This window comes from Onychomys torridus, chromosome 14 (assembly GCF_903995425.1).
Source record: "Onychomys torridus chromosome 14, mOncTor1.1, whole genome shotgun sequence".
Taxonomy (NCBI): Eukaryota; Metazoa; Chordata; class Mammalia; order Rodentia; family Cricetidae; genus Onychomys; species Onychomys torridus.
This window is the reverse complement of record NC_050456.1, coordinates 47,607,799-47,628,297: the sequence shown is the minus strand read 5'-3', so window position 1 is coordinate 47,628,297 and position 20,499 is coordinate 47,607,799. Positions and strand designations below refer to the sequence as shown.

The following is a 20,499-nucleotide window of genomic DNA, read 5'->3' as shown; positions in this document are numbered from 1 at the left end:
TCACAGAGATCTACCTGCTTCTGTCTCCTGAGTGCTGGGATTCAAGACGGATGTCACGATGCCTGGCTAACAAACTTTTGCTTTTTTATAAGCAGGAGTACACTCTATTAAAAAGCATAGAAAATGCATAAACCATGACTGTTGCAGAGGTAGCAGATTGTCGTGGAGAAAGAAAGTGTCAGCATTTTGACTTATCTTGTAGCTCAGATGCAAAAGCATTTCTCATTTGTTTGCTTGTTTGCTTTCTTTCTCTGGGAATGGGCTCTCACTGTGTTGCTCAGGTTGGCTTCTAGTATCTAACCTGGTTTCAAGCAGACACCTGCATTGACCTCTTGGTGGTAGGACTTCTGGTTCATACTAACATATTTGGCTTTTTTTTTTCTTTCTTTTTTTTTTCTTTTTAAAGGGGGTAGTCTTTTAAAGGACAGAATGTAGGCAAAGGGACACATGAAATCATGAAGGAAGATATAAAGTTAATTATTATTCTAGTTTCAACTCTGTCATTTTTTTCTTGTTTTGTGGTGGATAAGTGGCATAAAAGTGTAATTGACAAAGTAGAAAACCCTAAGCAAAGCTCTGTGTCTTCATAGTGGACATTCTGTGTATTGAGTTGGAGACTTGGCTACCTTAATCTAGCTATTTGTTTTTATTTGTGAGTATATTACAATTCAGTGATTTTTTTTCTTTTCTTTCTTTCTTTTTTTTTTTTTGCTAGGCATGGTGGTGCATGCCTTTCATACTAGCACCTGGGAGGCACAGGCAGGTGGATCTCTGTGTGTAAGACCAGCCTGGTGTACATAGCAAGTTCCAGGCTAGCCAGGGATACATAGTAAGACCCTGTCTCAGTAAAAAACTAAACAAAAAGATATTTTTTTATATATAAAATAAAGGATGAAAATAAACTTTTTTTCTACTTCAGAAGTTGTCAGATATTTCACCACTTAGATAATTTGTGAAAAGGATTTTAGTCTTTCCTTGAAGAAAAAAGAAACAAGGTGAGTTTCACTGAGCCCTCTGTGTGGTGTCTTTTCTTACAGCAGAAGGTGATTTACTACCTCTGCATTTTATTGAAGGATCCAGCGAAGCCACAGGAGATATCCCAAGTAGTTCCTGTCTTCCAGGTGAGTGCAATGTTCTTCTTTCTCCTGTGAAATCCTTTTTCTCTGTCTGCTTACCCATGCCCCTTTTATTCAGGTGGACTTGAATTTCTGTTGTCGATGAGTAAAAGTTAGGATCTTTTTGAATCTCAGGAGCCCCTCTCTGATGAGGATACACTTTAAAAAATATTAGTAAGTCACAAAAATTTTAGAGAAGACAATTATCAGTCATAATCACTTCTGCTTACAAGTCACATTCTTCTGCTTCGTCTGTCAGTCTACCATTGTATAATTTTACATTGGTATTAGTGAGGTTGAGATATTTTATCTGTCTATATCTATCTGTCTTTCCTATCACAGCCAGTATATTTATTTTAAATGATTATGTTCTATTCTATTATTTTGTTTATTTAACTATTTTATTGCTAGGTGTTAAATCATGTCCAGATTATCTTTTCTTTTGATCTTATAATAAAAATGACTGGTGGCACAAGCCTGTAATCTTCTTTGTTTGAAACTGTTTCCTCCACTAGCTGAGTAGAACCTAGAAATCAGTTATGTATTTGTAATACTTTTGTGCTGTTTGAATAGTAAACATTTATTAAATAGACTTCCTACATATAATTTCCCTATTCTGTGGCTTGTCTTTTTTTTTTTTTTTTTTCCAGAGCTGAGGACCGAACCCAGGGCCTTGCGCTTGCTAGGCAAGCGTGTAGCTTGTCTTTTAATTTTAGTTATGTTACATTTTATAATACAAAATCTTTTCGGAATGTACATACTAAACTGCCCATATTGTCTCTGAGGTCTGTTTCACAACTTGTAACATTTTTTGAGGTAGTCTGTTCCATGTAAGATAATTTTGTCAGGCTAAAAGCTGTATTTTGCATGCCTGTAATCAGAACAGCCAAGATACATAGAGAGACCCTGTCTCAAAATAAAACAAAAAAGCTGTCTTTTTATTTCCCACAAAGGCCAGATTGGGAGACTTCCCAGCAAAGTGCTCGGAGGCCTGACCTAGTGTCTCTTAGCTCACTGTGGTGCCATGGCGTATGTGGGAGATGGAGGCTGAGGTGGGTTCTTCTTCTATTCTCCTTGACTCTGCATTTCTCCCCTTTGGAATTCAGAGTGCCAAGCCCCGGTTGGACTGCTTGATTGAAGTATACAGGAGCTGCCAGGAGATTCTGGCACACCAGAAAGCCACATCAACAAGCCCATGAATCTCAGCATTCAAAGACCACTGTTGTCTTTATGGGAGAGGACTCGTAAACCATAGTGGCTGGTTTATTTTCTGTACTGTAAAAACCATTAGGTGGACACAGTCCTGGGACTCAAAACGGATGAGTAGACCTCAGAGCCATAGAGGAGGCAGCTGGAACTTGACTCAGTATTTTGATGTCTCATAAAGATACCCTGTCGGGCAGTGGTGACACACACCTTTAATCCCAGCACTCAGGAGACAGAGGCAGGCGGATCTCTGTGAGTTCGAGGCCAGCCTGGTCTACAGAGTGAGTTCCAGGACAGGTTCCAAAGCTACACGGAGAAACCCTGTCTGGAAAAATCCAAAAATAAATAAATAAAGTTATCCTTATAGGTCTTATCTACAATACTAATCAAGGGGAGACCTTAAGGATTTTGACACAGGGCCAGGGATTGTGGCGCACACCTTTAACCCCAGGATTCAAGAGGCAGAAGCAGGTGATCTAAGTTTGAGGCCAGCCTGGGCTACATAATGAGGACTGTTACCCTGCCCCCCCCAAAGGTAATGTACAGGAAGAGCACTCTGTGAAATTTCTAAGCACATTCATATTTGTGTTAAAACAAATCTCTGGACTATTGAGACTGGTACCAGATTCTACAAGAAAAGTATAATTTCCATCTGCATGAACTCTTGTCTAAAAGCTAGGGAAAATAAGTCACGTTTTCTTATGTATGAATTAGCAGGAGTAAAATGCTTTACAGGGCTAGCCTCTGTCCACCTAGCTCCTATGATCTGTGCAGGATGATTCTTAATTAGTGGTGGTGTGGATGCCAGTAATCCCAGCACCCAGGAGGTGTCAACAGGAGGATTGAAAGTTTGAGGCCAGCCTGGGCTCCATGGTGAGGCACTGTCTCAAATTCTAAAATAAATAAATATCCAAACACATAGTAGTTGTCTGGTTCACTGACAGCTTTTTATTGACAAGAATATATAGCATTTCAGCCATTGGTGTCAAGCATATTAGTACCTTCCTGTTACTTGGTATTTTCTATTGCTTCAAAAGCTGCTTTGGCCAAGAGGGCTTAGATGAAAGTGAGAGATTTCATGTTGGTTCCCAGACATGGGACTGTCAAGTTAAAGGATGAAGAAGCCAGTTTACAGAAGCTTTTGTTTCTAAGGCAGTTTCTTAGATTCCTAGAGCTCGGGAAGGAAAAGAGGAGCTGGGCTAGGTGGTGCACACCTTTAATCCCAGCACTCAGGAGGCAGGTGGAGCTCTGAGTTCAAGGCCAGCCTGGTCTACATAGTGAGTTCCAGAACAGCCAGGACTTCCTAGTGAGACCCTGTCTTCAAAAGGAAGGAAAGGAATGAGAAGAGGAAATTTAAAGAGAGAAAAGGAGGCAGCTAATCTGACCTCCGAGTCTAGTGCAAACACTTCCATTCTTTGGAACTCTATTCACAAAAGCAACCCGAGAGTAGATCACATCCTTTTTGGCTTTCAGGGCCACTTGGGATATGGCCCATTGGAACTGCACTCTGCCTTTCACACTGGCCTTGAAGGAGTGGTCCAGGACCTATAGTGATGTGGCTTGAGGTAGACCTGTGTCGACTAGAACCCCAGTTCTGGGGCCCGAGTTGGGGCTGGAACAGACTTGGCTGCCTGCCTTGCAAGTCAGGCTTGTTTAGGCCTTTTTAAAGTCATCTTTGTCAGTTCAAAGAATGAGAAAAGGAAGAGTACAGCAGCTGAGGCATCTGGACAAACTGATCTGGGCTTCGCAGTTCTTCTAGTGTGTATCACACACACTGTTGGGTTAAAGGATTATTTCCTCTGGGGACTGATCCCATCCCCTCATCCATGTTACTGGGAGATGGTAGAACTGCCTTAGAGCTGCACCATAAACTTAGTGTTTTTTTCATATGTTGGAAAATCAAAGTATGAACTTTTGGTTTTTATTATTTTTTTCAGGAGAAGGTGGAGATAAAGGTCATCTTCACCAAAATCAGTTAAAAAGTCTGAGTTGAGAGGGGTTATGATGTTCTCAGGAAGACAGAAGTTGAAAGAGACTGTCTACTTCACATATTACTAGGGCAAATATTATATACATGTTCTGTGCTTCCAACTAATTTCCAGAAGATATCTACCAGAAGTGTTGGCGAGCAATCCAGGCCTTCCGGGAATGGAGGGGTCTTTAGTGTTCCTGGTGTGTTGTCTCCTGGTCTCGTAGAGCAGCAACAAGCAAACTCACGTGCTTGGTCTTTCAGAGGGTGGGGAGATGATGGCTGCCTCGTCCTTCAGTAGTGAGCACAGCCTTCACTCATCCCTGTCGGGCCTTCAAATGACACAGGGAGGGTGCAGATTGGATCTGTCCCTCCTGTGCTGGTCCAGTGTGAGAGAAAAAGCTTGACTCTTAACAGGAATAGTGTGCTGTCCTGGGAAGATTAGAGCTGCTGCCCCCGCCCCCCAGTAGGGGCATAGCAAATGCCTCCTCACCAGGAGGGGGAAGCTTGTCATTTCTTCTCTAGTTCTGCCAGTATTTCCATTTAGGAAAGTTGTCCAGTTTTAGAGATTTGTAGGCATCTGCCAGAGTTTAGGTGAATGAGGAATTTTAGTCCTATTTTGTTCAGGGATGTTCAGAAAACTTCAAGTATAAGCCCCCACATAAGGACCACGTATAATATAAAAAGAGAGCTTCCCTGAGTATCAGTGCAGAAGCCCCAAATACAGTACCACTGCCCTGGTAACTATGGGCCATCCCTGTCTCAATCTAGAATCAGGTAGCATCCAGAATCAGTATTCTCGTAAAAAACAAGTGGTTTTGATGTTGAGCCTTAAAAGCTAAGGCACCTAAAGGGTACAAAGGTTTCAAAGACCCTGAAATCTACATTTCACAGAACAGTCTGGGGAGGGGGTCATTAGACCCATCACAGTAGTAGTATGTCCAGGATAGAAATCTAACCCCAGAGGCACCAGTGGTGGCAGGGGTTTGGGGGGAGAAACGTTCACAGCAAAGCTGGCCCCTTAGTGCAAGAAACAGAAGGAAAGAACTGTCTATCCAGGTCTCGGGGCTGGCGGGCTGCAGTCAGCTTGGTGGGTACGTTCACAGTTGCAGAACAGTGGTTCATGTAGCTAGCCATCATGAAGGTAGTTTCTGTGATCTGAGGACAGAGAAATGAAGAAATTGAACTAGCTTTGTCTTGAACACTGATTTTCTCACTGGCTAACATTGGGTACATATAGCCTTCCTGGGCTCTGCTCACTCAGGAGAAAAGCCCCAAAGAGACCGCTGTGATGTTTAGAGGCCCAGTAAAATGTACCTCTGTCGGCCTAGAGAGTCTGAGATGCGCAGTACCCTCCTGAAGAAAGGAGGGACAGTAACCAACGGCTGAAGCAGGTAGTTTCCCCCAAGTACAAGCTCAGTAGTGAGATGGACATGCTGCTCCACCTGAACCCTTTGGGATGCTGCTCACACACCAAGGCCAACGATTGTATTTGGGGCAGAGCCTGTCCAGAGTTTCCTCTCCAAGCTCACCACATCACACCAGGCAGAGTAAATTGTTGTAGCAGCTGTCAGACCCACCTTGGGAGCAGGCATTCGGAAGATCAGCTTGTCAATGTGGCTTTTTCCAGAGCTCTGGTCCGGAATGGATCGAATCACAAGCATGAAGTCATCCCTGCAGCCACCAAACGTTGTCACTGAAGAGTAGGGATAAGTGATGTGCACTTGCTGTGGAGAGGAGCCAATTGAGTTCAGGGGAAATTCCATACCCGTTTCTTTTAGACACAGGGAGCCTTTACCAGGAAAGGAAAACCCCATAGTGGTGCTAATTTGGAGAGTTAAATCCTGATGTTTACACCTTGTCTAGACTATAGGACAGCACTGCCAGGGTAGAGGATAGAAAGAGGGGAACCATACCATGGCCACTTAATTCAGGCCTCTACGTCAAGAGCAGAGAAGATAAGACAAGAGTTTAAGAAGGACTGGACACAGCCTTTTCCTCTCGTACCATAGTGTGGTGGTCCAGGATGCTGACCCCATCCTCATTCACAGCAATCCACACCAGAGTGTTCTCCTTAGAAGATGGCTGGTCAGGCTACAGAAACAAAAAGCCTGTCAGAACCAGTTAGAGATTCTGAACATAAGTGCTTTCTGAGGAAGAAGGTACGTCCCAAGGAATGGGCCATCATGTCACTGTGGAAAATAGGAAGTAGCGTTTATACAGCATAGGGAATGTTGTGGCAGGAGGCATTTGGCCTTGGGGCTCTGCCACCCAATATCTGACAGGTAGAAGGAATCACACCTGCCAGAACAGAGTGGAAAGCTCTGAGCAATGGGACAAAGGCCAACCCAGGGGCTGGGTATGTGGCTCGGTTGGTAGATATTTTCTCCTGCACTCCATTCTCCCACAAGCAAAATACAACTTTCTTTAACCAATTTCCTTGGGACCATAAAAGAAATAGGAAGTCAAGAGTTCAATGGGATGGCTTTGGGTCTTCTCAGTGAGTTTGTGACTATCTGGTAGTCATTTCCTGGGTGTTTCTTTCAGGGCTACAGTGAAGTGCTCCAGGTCTCTACCCAAAAGCCTGGGGGAAGGAGAAAGACAGATACCCTTTTTTGAAGCTTTTTCCAACCTTCCAGGCCAGTGGCATTCTATTATACTACCACTTCTACTGCACAGCACTTGTGACCATTTGTGTGCGCATACACACACACACATACGCACATGCACACGCGTGCATGTGCACAGGTTGGAGGTATAGCTTGAGGGGGCAGGAGTATTTTTAGCATGTTCAAGGTCCTGGTTTGGTCCCCAGCCTATCCCCAAAATTAAACAGAGTAGATTAATGTTGCTTAGAAAGACTGAAAAGAAAAGAATAATGTACAACTCCCTGATTGTTCTGTTCCCACTAGTTGGAAAGCCTCCTGAAGGAAAGGGACTGACTGATTTGTTCATTTCTGTAATTTTTTAAAATTTATATTTAGTATGTATTGTTGTTTTGCCTGCATGTATATCTGTGTACCACAAGGAGGCCTGTATCCAAGGAGGCCAGAAGAGGATGTTGGATCCCCCGAGACTGAAATTACAGACAGTTGTGAGCCACCATATGGGGGCTGGGAATCAAACCCAGGTCCTATGAGCTATCTCCCCAGCCCTTGTTCATTTTTTGTAACATTAAATGGCTAGAACTAGAAATATTATGTATTCAACAACTTATCTGTCTAAAATGCTAGCTGAGTGGATGTCCACTTTCTGATCTGTAGCTGCAATGATCAGGACCTAGATCCAGTCTCAACGTCTGATTATAATGTCTGGTCACAGGGTAATGCCTGTGATTATCTGTGAAGTTCATGCATACCAGACACCTACTAAGGAAAACTTCCAGCTGAAATTACTGTTTGCCTCTTGGCCTTCATGCAGAAGTGAAAGTAACTGTGGTCTGAGTAGTCTGACTCCCCTGGGTGGTCCCTCTCTCTACTTCTGGGCTTTTGGGTGGCCAGTAGAGAGGAGTGTGTTTAGGTTTTACATTGTGTTGCCTTTCAGACTTTCAAGTCTGAACCCTCACGTGTGAGTCAGTTGAGCCTGTCTTTGTAGGAGAAGCACTGACAAGTCAGTAAAGGAAGCCTGAAGATAAACAAGGAATTGGATCTCCACTGTGGACCAGGGAACCCTGGAGCAGCAGAGATGGGTGGGGAGATGGCAGCTCCGGGCTTTGATAGTGAGGTGGGGGCTGCAGGCTGGACTGATGGCCATGAGCAGAGAAGGGAAGGAAGCTCCAGGAGAAAGAACGTTCTGGAGGTTTGGTAATTCCTTTTCCCGTCACTCACCTGAGCAGCAAAGAGCTTAGCACCAAAGAGAGGCCATTTCCGAGCCACAGTCAGGTAGATGCGGATGCATTCAGAAGGGGAGCAGCCTTGTAATGCTGCCCACTTGGTGGCCATCGTATCTGCCAGGTGCCTGGTTTGGGTGGACGGAAAGAAAGGGTGTCGGTGAAGGGCCCACCTCTTTTCATCATAGCCCTGAGGTTTCTCCACAGGCTTCCTCTGTAAGACCTGGCCTCCGGGCTACCTCAGCTGCTCAGGTGCTCCATTTCGATAGCGCCTTGGGTAGAACCTGTCAAGGACCTGCTGGAGGAGATGCTGAGCTTTGGCAGGAGGTGTGCCCCCAGGACCTGGCAGGATAGGCTTCTCCAAGTCCCCATACTCCACCTGAGGTAGAAAGAGATAACAGTCACAAGTTTGGGGGGTGATGGGGCTGCTGTTCAAGAAGTAATCAAGCCCTTACCACATTACTGCTGCTTATCACTTAATGATAAAAATTTATCCCATGTTTCATAGACACTAGAGAAGCATCCTTAGGGTCCTAGGATATTAGATCATCTAGATCAGCTCTCATTTTTAGCTAAATGCTAGAAGGGAAGGTGCCACAGACTGTAGAGGACAAGAGAGGGCTTGGTGTCCGAAGAGAGGGCTTGGTGTCCGAAGAGAGGGCTTGGTGGTGTCTTAAGCTAGCCCAAGCATCAGCTCTGCCACTTAGCAGTTTTGTGTCTTTGTCCAAGTTATTCAAACTGAGTGCTAACTTCCTTCTCCTAAGTGGAGATGAAAGTCCATAGGCAGACACATCTGAAATGTTAGCGTGTGGCTTGCTATAGTATTCATATTGATGATTGTAATTATGACGAGCCACCATGTAGCCCAGGCTGGCTTGGAACCCAGACTGGACTTGAATTTATGCCAACTCTGCCTCAGCTCTCCAAGTGCTGGGATTACAGGTGTGTGCCACCACATCTGAATAAATCTGCTCTTACAGGAACCATGGAAGTATCCTAGGCACTCCTTGCAGATAGCCGCCTAAAGGAATACAAAGGAGACTCATTCTGAATGTGTGCTCTTTCTCATTCCCTACTCAGAATGTGGGGTGGTTCATGAAGGTTATCACATGCATTGTGTCGCATACACCATGCTCCGTTACACAGCCTGGAGGCAGGGAGGAAATTGTATTTCCACATACACGTGAAAAACTGAAGCTTGGCCAAGCTCGCACCCTGGAGGAAGACAGAGACTTGCGGCCAGATTTTCAGTTCCCAGTGCTATTCTCACACGGCCTCTGTGCGGTGGGCAGTGGGTCACTTCTCTCGCCTCTCCTTGCTGCCACAGGATTGCAGTCTCCTGTGAGGTCTCATGGTGTTTCTAACAGAAGGAACTTACCTGGGCCATCAAGGCAGCCATTTCGAGAGCCAGCTCCTTGGTGACTGGAAATCTTCCTGACACTATTTCTCCACTGGTTTGGAAGGCTAGCAGCAGCCGCTCTCGTTCCGTCTCCCCCTTGACTTGACTTCGAAAGTATAGCCTGCAGGGAAGACAGTAAGAAGCCGGGTCTCAGTGGTCCCCCAAGCAAGAACGAGAAGGCTTCCTCTGAATCCTTACCTCCATCCCTGAAGTGAAGATAACTGCTCCTGTCATCTGTAAGCCTCTTTCCTACCACCCAAGAAAGGTGTAGCCGAGCCTGACTAGCTGTGGGCGAGCGGGTCTTACCGCAGGAACAGGTGGTCAGTTCTGAACACACCACTAGACTGCATTTGCATGAGGAATCTGGTACCTGAGATCATAGCTTCTTAGGGTCTGGATGAGGTAAGACTCCAAGAGACTAATTGAAATTACTTGCCAGGAGACATACTAGGACAGATTTCTCCTATTTCAATTGGTAGAAAGTACTTGTGTATGTCCTAAAATTTTAACAGGAACATTTTATTCTTTAGCTATAAATATCTGGTGCTTACACAAAACTGTACTCTCACATAAGATAATACAGCCATTCCATGACATTGGTATGCTTTTGTGGTATGTACGCATACACATGTCTACACGGTAGTACAAGAAGGCTGACAGAACACCTGAGCTACTAGGGTCTCTGGAGGGATCAGGAGCAGGGCCAGCCTGCAACCCACCTGATGACTGCCACTCAGGGTAATTATAGGCCCCTCTGCCTTATTGGGACAAGCCATCGAGTCTGGGAGGTGATGAGCTGGTGCCCAGGGGCAGCCCTCAGGTTCACCCCACCCTCAGGCAGCTCCCAGGACCTGTTCTTATACATCAGCTTCACGACGCGTGTCCCACCGTCAGACTTTCCTGGGTGCAGCTCCTTCAGCGTTTGTTCCCATTTAGAGATGGCATCGCAGATCTTGAAGAGACAAAAGTCTAAGGTCAGAAAAGCCCCTGGTGAGAAGAGTAAGATCCAGCCAGAGCTGGACTCTAGCACAGAAGGTTGCCCTGTGAGGCCTCAGGCTACCAGGATGGTAGGTGCCTACCAATTCTCTTTCGATGAAGAGGAAGATGTCACCATGGGTGTAGTGAGCATCAAGAAAGGACTGTTGCCTCATGGGCTCTGGGAGGGCTGGCCTTGTGGGGACCCAGGCAGGCCCCAGTGAAGTCCATGGCATCATGGCTCCATTGCTGTTTGATTCACCACATTCTCCTTTCAATAAATACACCCAAATGCCTGCCGTGACCAGAGCCTTACAGGTACCCACCCATACATTTACTAGGAAGATAGTGGCAATTTTTTCATGCATGCTGAAGACTAGCCCTTGTTCTAGAACACCAAAGGAAGCAGATGCTGAAGCCAAATGCGCCCATCCAGTGTGGCAGTACAGTCCCAGAAATGCTTAACCCCCTCATGGCACGAGCCCCAGACCACTGTACAGATCAACTGTCTCTTTCAAAGGCTTTCCCCTGCAGAGGCACACGAGGACCTACCTCTCTAAACTATGGTTGAGTCTATAGGCATACACCTATAAGCACAAGCAGACAGAATAAAGGCTAGGGGCTAGTGCACAGCATGGCACCCACTGGATCTACACTGTAGCTGTTGACCTAAGTGGGCAGGTAAAACTGGTGGCAGTCTCGGCAGGGTCTCCTTGTCCCTACACTGAGCTAAGAGGCTAAGAATGCTGTGTAGTCCCTTGAGGGAGACAGGACTATGAGGACCTTGTCTCCAGAGTCAAGGTTACATGTAGCTTTCCCTGCATGCACAGATACATTTTAGGATGGCACAGAAATGCTGGCCTGAAGAGATCATCTGGTGTGGTCTTCACTAACCAGTTAGTTAGGCACATACTGGATGAGTTCTATCCCTACCACCTATCTCTGAGTTAAGAGGCGCTTGTGTGTGTGTGTGTGTGTGTGTGTGTGTGTGTGTGTGTGTGTGTGTGTAGCGGGAGAGGGGGTGGGAGGGTGTTCACCTTGACGTGCCCTTGAAGACAGTGTTCCAGGTCCCTGCCAGAAGGATCATCTGTGAAGAGGGCAAAGCCAGACTGGGATGGCTTCCTCATGCCTGTCTCCTGGTTCAGCCGCTGAAGGAACTCATCCACTGTGGAGGAACCATCAAAACCAACCACCTGGGAATGGGGAGAGGCACCTGAATTAGCAAACTTCCTGAGGGGCTGTCGCTGGGGGTGGTCCAGGGTGAGGGCAAGAGGTCAAAAGCAGCTGGTTTCCACATTCACGTGCAGAGGAACCCGAGCCTGCCCACTGTATCTCTGGAGAGCGACATGGGAAGAATGGGGTAGGAATCCTGCTCATCTTCCTTACCTGATAGGTCCCATTGGCAAAGTGCACAGGGATGCTGAAGGGTAAGGAGTGGAGGAAAGGGTTTCGCAGCAAGATGGACACCACTTCCATACGTGATGGCCTGGCCTCCCGCTCTCCTGTCTGCAGGGTCCGCTCCACGGCTCGCTGGCAGTATGTGGCATACTGGCCAGTTTCACTCCTAAAAACAGACGGGAGTAGTAGGAATTCCTTCCTCTGGCTCCTTGAGGTGCATACCAGACTTAGCCAGGATAAAAACTAACTGGATAACTGGATAGGGTGTGGGGACCTAAAACTAGTATGGGGTGTCATTACATTTTTATTTCGGGAGGAGGCACACTTGCCGAAGACAGAGGACAACTCGTGGGAGTTGGTTCTCTCCTACCACGTTGCTCCTGAGGATTGAGCTCAGGTTGTCAGCCTTGGCGGCAAGTACCTTTACCTGCAGAGCCATCTCACCAGCTGCAACTTGTCCCCGAGGACCTATCTGCAGCACATGGCTGCCATGGACATTTTCTTTGTTGCTTTTTTCAAACTAGTACTAGGGAATCTAACCCAGGATCTTGTACATGCCAGGTTAAGTGCTCTACCGTTGAGCTACACCCTCATCCCTGCATAGATATATATACTTGCAGAAACCAGAAGAACATAGAATAAACATTTGGAGATAATTTAGGATAGCATGGCTTCACATGAGAGTGTTCCCCAAATACCCAAGGACACATGGATTAGTGTCCAAAGAAGCTAAAGTGTGCTCAGATCTCCACCTGCTCATGTGTCCATGGCGATGTGTGAAGTCTCTCAACCCCAAGCAAATCTGAGGGGAGATGGCGTCAATCTAACCTCGTCTTCCCCCCTCCTCCCTTTGGAACACGGCAGTCAACAGTGTGGCAGTGGCAGGGGATGCTCTCACCTGGGATCCGCATGGCGTTGAAGCTGCTGTTGGACGTACCAGAGGAAGTGGTGCTGAGGCAGGAAGAGCGGGGCACACAGAGCCAGGAGCTGCCAGCACTGCCACGGAACACAGGCAGGGTGGGGTGAATGCCGGGATCCTGCTCTTGCAGCGTTGAGTTACAGAACCATCACTATTTTCTACACACCAGTCTCAACTTCCTTGTCAGGCGCTGCCCAGGACAGCAACCGCATTCTGACCATGCACAGATCAGGCAGCCATGCTCAAACAACTTGGACAAGAAGCTGCCCGTGGGTTAGGATTGGAGAACACCTGCCCAGGCATCTGCTACCACCCTCCTACCCTTTAAACAGCTCTTACACATGGTTCCAGCCAGTTGCTAGGTCCCCAGTGTGTGCCCACCTGCATAAGAGAGTACTTCTGAGGCGGGCGGCAGCTGGTCTGCTTCATGAGCTGGCAGTAGATCTCACTCTGCAGCTCAGGGTGAACGAGGCAGACCTGCAGTGCCGTCTGTGCCAGGGACACATGGTAGTCCACGGAGGCGGCCTCCACGGGCACGTTGATGAAGAGCTGGCAGGACTGGAAGGAGCACGGACCATGGGCACAGGCAGGGGTAGCCCAGTGGTTATTTCTGGGACATGCACTAGTGCAGCAGAGCTCAAGGAAGATTCAAGTTCACGGACAACCAGCCCTTTCTAGAGGGAGCACTGTTTCTGCTTGTGAGGCTAAAAGGGGGCTACTTGAGGGGCAGAATTGCCTCTTCTTTAAATGTGATGTTTCCAGTACATAGGTCACACATAAGCTTGTTGTATTGGCAGACAACATTTTTTGCAAGACAGGGTAGTACAGACTGGCATTTAACCCCAAGTCCTGCCTCTGCCTCCTGGGTGTGCTGTGGTTATGGGCATTTAGCACCACACCAGCCCCTAGCAAGGCATTTTGTTCTGTTTGTCAGAAAATGCAGATGGGCACAAAGAAGACTAAACTAGGTCAGAATCTCTGATGTCCAGAAGGCGTGCAAACTGGACCTTTTCTGTTGTTACTCAAGGGAGAGAGCTTTGGCTGCCATTTCCCAGAGCCCCAGAGCTTCCTCCTGGCCTGCATCTAGGAAGCCATAAAGGGGACCCTGTGGGACTTCCTCTTCCTCGCCACAACCCTAGGGCCACCCCATAACCACATAGGTCTCCTTCCCTATAATGGGCTCAAGGTGTGCCAAGCAGAGCCTGAGCACATGTGGGCACCAATAGCCAACAGGCCTGGGCTCCACTCCATTGTTACCTTGAAGAGCTTGAGAGCCTCCGTCTGCAGGGCCTCGGAGGGCAGGGTGGTCAGGGAGGTGCACAGCCCATCTCGGCTGTAGCACAGCATGGGGTGCCTCCAGAGTGGGGAGTCTGCACAGAGCACAGAGAGCAGTGGCAGTTACTACAGAGGAAAGAACTCGCCTCCTACCCTAGCAGCCCCAGCTCTGATTTGCAAGGAAGACAGTGGCTTAACTTTGGGAAACACGGGTTTTCTGGGTTGATCATCTACAGACTGAAGGCCACGTAAGTGTGGACTACAAATTGCACATTCCCTCACACGGCTGTTGAGGAAGGCAGCCAAAGCTTTACTGAGGAGGCAAAGCCAGGCCAAGTAGATAAAGTTGCGAGTGCTTCTGAGCATAAGTGTCTGCCTGCAGGGACAGCCTTCCTTGCCGTATCAAGTTGAAGGAACAGATGTATCCACTTGAGACAGACCAGCCCTCAGAGCAGTAGTAAGTAGTAAGAGGTGTGTGTGGTGTGCACCTCGGGGTAGTTCATGGGGGTCCTGAGAATTAGTTGCCAAATAAGGACCCCCAGACATCCCAGGATTAGGTTAGTCTGCTCCAAACTGAGGTTTCATTTATTAACAAACTCTTAATTATAGATTAACCAGCTGCCTCCCCCACCTACCCCTCTACCCCCACGTCTTCTGCACAGCTAGGAAAGCTACAGATTAAACAGAGTAGAACATTTACCCAGCTGTCTGGAAAGTCTGTTTCCCAGGGTCCCACACATACAGTGGTTACCTCAGTAGACAGAGAGGCCCCGGAGCATGGGGTGGGAATTCCCCCAGGCATGTTTAACACTGCTTAGGTGCCCTCTTCGCTTCTTGTCCAGTAAGCACCCTGCCATCCCCTTCAGCCCAGGCAGTAGTGGCCACTCTTGCCTTACCTGGGTCTCCCTCGCCATCCATCAGTTTCCCAATGAGCTGCTCGTAGACAGTGCCCACCTTGGTACTGCTGCCACCTGCAGCCACTGTGAGGTGGTAAAGCCATGTATCCTGGAAAAGGGCAGAAGATAACCAGATGCTAATGAGGTAGGAAGAGTGGCGGCAAGAGTTGGATTTGGGGCAGGAGATGTAGCTCAGTGACAGAGCACTTGTCTAATGTGTGAGGCTCTGGGCTTGACTCCCGCAACTCCCCTGCAAAAAAGGCAGTGTGTAATTTTAAAATAGGAACCGAGGTGTGCACCTGTAATGAAGTGACAGCAGGAGCTGGGGGGCTGAGGCAGAGGCATCTCAAGCTCAAGGTCAACCTGGCTTATGAGAGCCTGTCTTGAGTGGGAAAAGTGGACTTTCACTAGTTGGGCTAGCATGAGTCAAGGTCACCACTCCAAAGAGAAAGACAGGATCAGGTGGATGTCAACCCACATTTCCAAGTGTGTGGCGCTCTATCATGGCCCATGATGAAGAGATGCTGGTCACTTGGAATGAATCCACTAGATATTCAAAAGTAACATTCCCATTCAGTGTCCAGGAAGAAATAAACTTGATTAGAAAGCTCAGCAGAAAAACAGAAGGGGAATGAGAACCCAGGTCCAAGTTTGGCCACAAAGGTCCAGCTCTTCCCTTACCTTCTCATGCTTGGTGCGGATGAGGAGGTAGGTAGGGCTGTGCTCTGGGGGGTGGATCACCAAGGTGCAGTGTGAAGAGAGCAACCGGCCAGTTCCTCCAGCCTCATAGTCTTCGTCTGAGTCACAGGACCGATCTACTTCCTCTATGTGAGCATCCTGAACAGGTAGGCAGCCCAGGGGTCTCTGCGGACATGAGCCTTCCATAAGCAGGACAGCAGGTACACAGGGGAGTCTCCTTTTATAACTGCTTTGGCTGTGTGGGGCTGGAGACCATAGATGTGGACAGAGGACAGGATGAGGAGGTGGACGCTGCAGCGTGGCAGCCAGGCCAGAAGCAGATACTGCGCTTTGGAAAGGACCAACTGACCACACTGGCTGTGATGCCGGTCACATGCTCTGGAGGGAGCGGGACAGCTGACCTTTGTATCTCTTGTAGGGTTTGGTGTGGTAGAAGGCAGGGCTGGGGACTGCCATTAGTGGTGGGCACTGTGCAGTTTGGAGGGGGCGCTGTTGGGAGGCTGATGAAATACCTTGTCCTCGTGGCTCCGGTAGTAGTAGAAACTTTTCCCAACAAGGGCACACCAGACCAGCTTGGAGTGGCCATGCTTTACCTGTTAAGTGAAATGACTTCATTAGAACCAGGGCTCCAAAATAAACCCAGGGCCAGCCAAGACAGGCTACAGGGAAGACTGCCAAAGTCAGGTCTCCTTTCACAGTGAGACTGCCACAGGATGTAGCTGGCCACTATGGCCTGCCACTGCAAGACTATCCAGGAAATCAGAACATGGATATGGGAAGAACCCACTAGTTGGCATAGGCCAGAGTTGTAAGGATGCTGCAAGGTAAACAGAGGCCCTGGCAGTCTGGAGCCTTAAGTAAGGTACCGTAAATCACAAGGGAACAGCAACTAAACACTCACAGAGACGAAGGATGGGCTGATGGGAAGCAGCAGCTCACAAGGAAGGAATCTGAGCCCAGAGCTTGCTGGGCACAGTAACTGTTCCTGACCTAACCCACAATAACTAACCCTGTTAGTATGCTTCCTAGTTAACTGCCCTTTGCTGGGCTTAACTAGGGTCTCTGCTTTCCGGAAACCCCTGGTTAAAATGTGTTTAGGCAAACCTGGGATACCAGTCATCGAATGGCAGTCCCACTGGCTTTACCCTGGTCTTTCCTAACACAGCTAGTTATACTGCAGGGGGCAGTACCTAATGTCCTAAACATCAAGTAAAAACATTTCTTTCCCTTCTGTCTTGAGAACAGTTGTTCTAACAGTCCCCATCTCTGTTTCCAGAATCACCAACATCATTTTGTGTGCTCAGACCATGTTTGAGCCAGCTGGCTAAGCACTGGGATGAGTTCTTGGAGAAAGAGTCCACCATCTCTAGGTACTCCCATGCCCGGCTTCCATTGCTTCCCTACCAGTTCCACCTTTACCTTGGTCAGCCAGCCCTTCACGGTAGGCTTGGTGCCCCCTTGATGCAGAGCTGGAGGTCCAGTGACCTGCACCTTCAGCAGGCTCTGGAGGACACGGATCCATTCTTCCAGGAGGCTGGGGGACTCTGCTGTTAGGTAGTAGGTCTTGTTCTCAGAGATGAGCTGTGGGGTGGAATGAGGGAGGGTGGTAAGAGCCAATGAAAGACAGAAATCCTTCAACCCACTGGGCCTTCCGAATGGCCTCCTACTCTCTCTCTCTCTCTCTCTCTCTCTCTCTCTCTCTCTCTCTCTTCCTTTCCTTTTTGACTTTCTTCCTTTCCCTTCACCGCTCACTCAGGCTCTTCTTTCTCATGCCCACAACCTAAGGTCATATCCTACTCCTGGTATGAAGTCATCCATCCATGCTTCTGTTTGTCTCATCTCTGCTTCAATCCCAGTCATATCTGAACCCCACACCAGACTGTACATCCACAATCCAGCTGCTCCAAGCAGGCTCACCTGGAATGTCTGCGCGCCTTCCCCTCGAACAATTTGGCAATGGGAGTTCAGATCCACTTGCCCTTGAGGTTTCCGGATGACATCACTCTGTAAAGGAGGAGAACACTGGAGTGTGAAAACTTCTCAGATCATCATTTTTCACACCAAGTTACAGGCACCAAGTGGAAAGTGATTCCCAAGCCTCCCTGGCTACCGTACAACGAGTGGCTTGTTCTGTATTCTTCTAGCCAAACAAAGCCATAGTTAGGAACGTGGGGCCCTCTAACGCAGGCCTCAAAAGGTCTCAGAAAGGAGAGTGAGCCTCTGAAATTGGATCAGAAGCTACTAGGTTATTAGTGATCTAGAAGGCCACCGCACTCCTTTGACTAAGCTGTGTGGTGAGGAATGCCAACAGTCCCAGCTACTCAGTAGACCGTGGCAGAGGGTGAGGCTGGTCTAGATAACAGAGCAAGACCCATCTCAAAAAGTAAACAGAACATTTCTATTCAATCCTTATACCCACAGGTATGGGAAACTAAGTGGCACACAAGTCACTATCATCCTTTCCAGCATTACTACAGACATTACTAATTGATAATGGCATGTTTTTCATGGAGGAATTTAGGCCCAGAATCCTTAGCACAGAGCTGGAGACAACTCCTACCAAGCAAACATCTGCACAAAAGACAAATCTGTTTTATCCTCTTCAAAACATTACAATTGGCTCTGCCAACCTAGTTCTCAGCATTTGAGGCCCTCAATTCCAGCTAGTGGAGGAAGAAGAACAGGAAGCAATGGATTTTTCTGTTAGAACAACCCAAAAAAGGTAAGGGCAGTCTGGGAACATCCTTTTACAAGGCTAGGCATAAGAAGAAATCAGTTCAGAAGGAAGAGGAAATGGCCAGCCAACTGGTCCAGGACTGCCTTGGTAGCCTTCCCAGCATGTTTGAGAATAGGTGACCACCCCGGAGTCCCCTGTGTGGCCCAGCACCTCCAACGCCAGTCAGGCTGCCAAGTCCTCCACCTGGCAGGCCTGAAGCCACACTGCCCTTCCTCCAGCCCCATACACAGTGTGGGTTTGGGCTGTGGTTCCTGTGGTTACACCCTGGGGAGGGTCTCACCGGAGACTTGTAGTACAGGATTTGTCCCTGTCTCAGGACAAACCAGCGCTTCTTCCATGTCTTCACCCGGCTGCCCATTTTCAGCAGGTAGCCTGACTTCTCCAGGGCCTCCTGAGGTACACAGCAAGCAGGGGAGAGGGGACAAAGAGGAGAGTCACATGAGGACCCTGGGGGTGGAGGGCAAGCAGGGGAAGGGAGATGAAGGGAGGTCACATGAGGCTCTGGACACTACTCAGAACAAAATGATCTAGACAACCGCTATGTCAGTTTTTGTTAAAAAAAAAAAAAAAAAAAAATTACCACCTATGGGTATTTCCAGACTATACACTGATGAGATCCAGAAAGAACTGAATAAAGTGTGGCAACCCTACCATGGAAATGATCCCCGTGATGAATGGAGAAGGAACACCTAGCCCCCACCACGAGAAGGTGGTAGATCAGGGCTGCACGCAGGAGAGAAGCTGGCCAGGGAAGGCTTTAGGAAAGAGCGGCATCTAACCTAGCCTATAGACCAGTAGTTCTCAACCCTCCTCAGGCTGCGGCCCTTTAATACAGTTCTCCATGTTGTGCTGACCCCCAACCATAAAATCATTTCGTTGCTACTTTATAGCTGTAACTTTGCTGTTGCTATGAATCGTAATGTGAATATCCGATATGAAGGATGTCTGATAACGAGCCCCTGATGCTCTAAAGGAAAGGCCAGATTCTTTTACCAAGACCAGCTGAGAGGAGGAAGGCCATTCAAGGCATCAGAGGCGGGAGGAAGCAGGCAGGTCTCTGGGCCACAGGCTTCCCATCCATAAAACCCAGCGGTAGCCATGAGGACCACGAAGCAAATGAGCCAGATCAGGAGGCAGGCACTGAGGCAGCACCTGGCCTGTTGACGCTTAACTGTTAGTCATGGCAGCATCTGAGGGTCAGGGGGAGGATTAAACAAGGTGCCAGGCGCCACCTCACAGGCTCTGAGAGCTCCCTGGACGTGGACTCGGTCTTCCTTCAACACGGGTCTGTGCACAGCCTCTCTGTACCCCCTGAACAGCCTCCTTCCCTCTACCATCTCCAGGTCCTTCCTCTGTCTCGCTGCTCCCTGTATGGGTACTGAGGCCCAGGCAGCCTCTGCTCCTCCACAGTGCCCCTTCCCCATTCACACCCAGGGCTATGGACTCTGCTCACCCCATCAGTGGAGTAGGATGAAGTACGCTGGAGTTTGTGCTCAGGCTCTGAGTAGTCACTGTCCAGTGAGCAGGCATCAGGGGGGATGGCGTAGTCACCCTCGGAACTCAATGAGGACATGGAGACTCCTGGCCGCCACAGGGGAAGGAATCAAGGCTGGGGTCCCACACCCCTCCCCATACCCATACAGCCAGAAGGTGTAAGGCTCCCGAGTCTGGAGCCGAGGGTAAAACTGGTAGGAACCCTAGCAGAGATCAAGCGGGAAAAGACAGAGAGTCCCTCTCCTCTTTGTACCTCTCTTGATGGCCCGGGGGCTGCCCAGTCCACTGGTCTTCCGATACTCAGAGCAGGGGACTGACATCCGGAAACTGGCTTGAGAGCCGCAGTCATCATCAGACCCAGAGGACTCATCCACAAAAGGCACACTGCTGATCTGTGTGGCTTTCTGCAAGACAGTTCAGGCTTCAAACCAGCCCCCCTTCCACACACCAGCTGTACCTAGTTCGGTAGGTCCACGTAGCCTGACTGGGGAAACATGAGGCCATCACCCAGCTGAGGCTCTGATAGCTAGACAGCAGTCCCAGGCAGTGTAAAGTCCCCTTCTGCCCCCAATGCTGCCCTCTGGGTTC

The 20,499-nt window shown here is 48.5% G+C and overlaps 2 protein-coding genes across 8 annotated transcripts in view; one reads left to right on the top strand and one right to left on the bottom strand.

The window, feature by feature from the left end:
- The window catches only part of Pigh (phosphatidylinositol glycan anchor biosynthesis class H), a 40,058-nt gene that overhangs the window by 6,938 nt on the left and 12,621 nt on the right, over nucleotides 1-20,499 (top strand). For 2 of the 5 annotated variants that reach the window (XR_004946521.1, XM_036205851.1), the window contains exon 3: nucleotides 1,038-1,121. Coding sequence is in view for 4 of the 5 variants with exons in the window: in XM_036205851.1 (XP_036061744.1) it covers nucleotides 1,038-1,121 (84 nt within the window). In the remaining variant the exon portion in view is untranslated. Of the gene's footprint in view, nucleotides 1-1,037; nucleotides 1,122-1,765; nucleotides 1,798-2,221; nucleotides 2,531-20,499 lie in introns of those variants that run through there. The other 3 variants (XM_036205850.1, XM_036205849.1, XM_036205852.1) reach the window with 3 other exon arrangements.
- Nucleotides 3,644-20,499, bottom strand: part of Plekhh1 (pleckstrin homology, MyTH4 and FERM domain containing H1) — a 50,854-nt gene continuing 33,998 nt past the window's right edge. For 2 of the 3 annotated variants that reach the window (XM_036205846.1, XM_036205847.1), the window contains exons 10-29: nucleotides 20,165-20,315; nucleotides 19,871-19,998; nucleotides 18,698-18,808; nucleotides 17,598-17,684; nucleotides 17,100-17,261; nucleotides 16,193-16,273; nucleotides 15,663-15,845; nucleotides 14,982-15,090; nucleotides 14,068-14,180; nucleotides 13,192-13,368; nucleotides 12,790-12,887; nucleotides 11,880-12,057; nucleotides 11,531-11,686; nucleotides 10,370-10,470; nucleotides 9,498-9,639; nucleotides 8,359-8,498; nucleotides 8,118-8,247; nucleotides 6,298-6,384; nucleotides 5,871-6,017; nucleotides 3,644-5,448 (exon numbers count right to left, since the gene is read on the bottom strand). In XM_036205846.1, the coding sequence (XP_036061739.1) occupies nucleotides 5,293-5,448; nucleotides 5,871-6,017; nucleotides 6,298-6,384; nucleotides 8,118-8,247; nucleotides 8,359-8,498; nucleotides 9,498-9,639; nucleotides 10,370-10,470; nucleotides 11,531-11,686; nucleotides 11,880-12,057; nucleotides 12,790-12,887; nucleotides 13,192-13,368; nucleotides 14,068-14,180; nucleotides 14,982-15,090; nucleotides 15,663-15,845; nucleotides 16,193-16,273; nucleotides 17,100-17,261; nucleotides 17,598-17,684; nucleotides 18,698-18,808; nucleotides 19,871-19,998; nucleotides 20,165-20,315 (2,637 nt within the window). In that variant the 3' untranslated portion in view covers nucleotides 3,644-5,292. Of the gene's footprint in view, nucleotides 5,449-5,870; nucleotides 6,018-6,297; nucleotides 6,385-8,117; nucleotides 8,248-8,358; nucleotides 8,499-9,497; nucleotides 9,640-10,369; nucleotides 10,471-11,530; nucleotides 11,687-11,879; nucleotides 12,058-12,789; nucleotides 12,888-13,191; nucleotides 13,369-14,067; nucleotides 14,181-14,981; nucleotides 15,091-15,662; nucleotides 15,846-16,192; nucleotides 16,274-17,099; nucleotides 17,262-17,597; nucleotides 17,685-18,697; nucleotides 18,809-19,870; nucleotides 19,999-20,164; nucleotides 20,316-20,499 lie in introns of those variants that run through there. The other variant, XM_036205848.1, reaches the window with a different exon arrangement.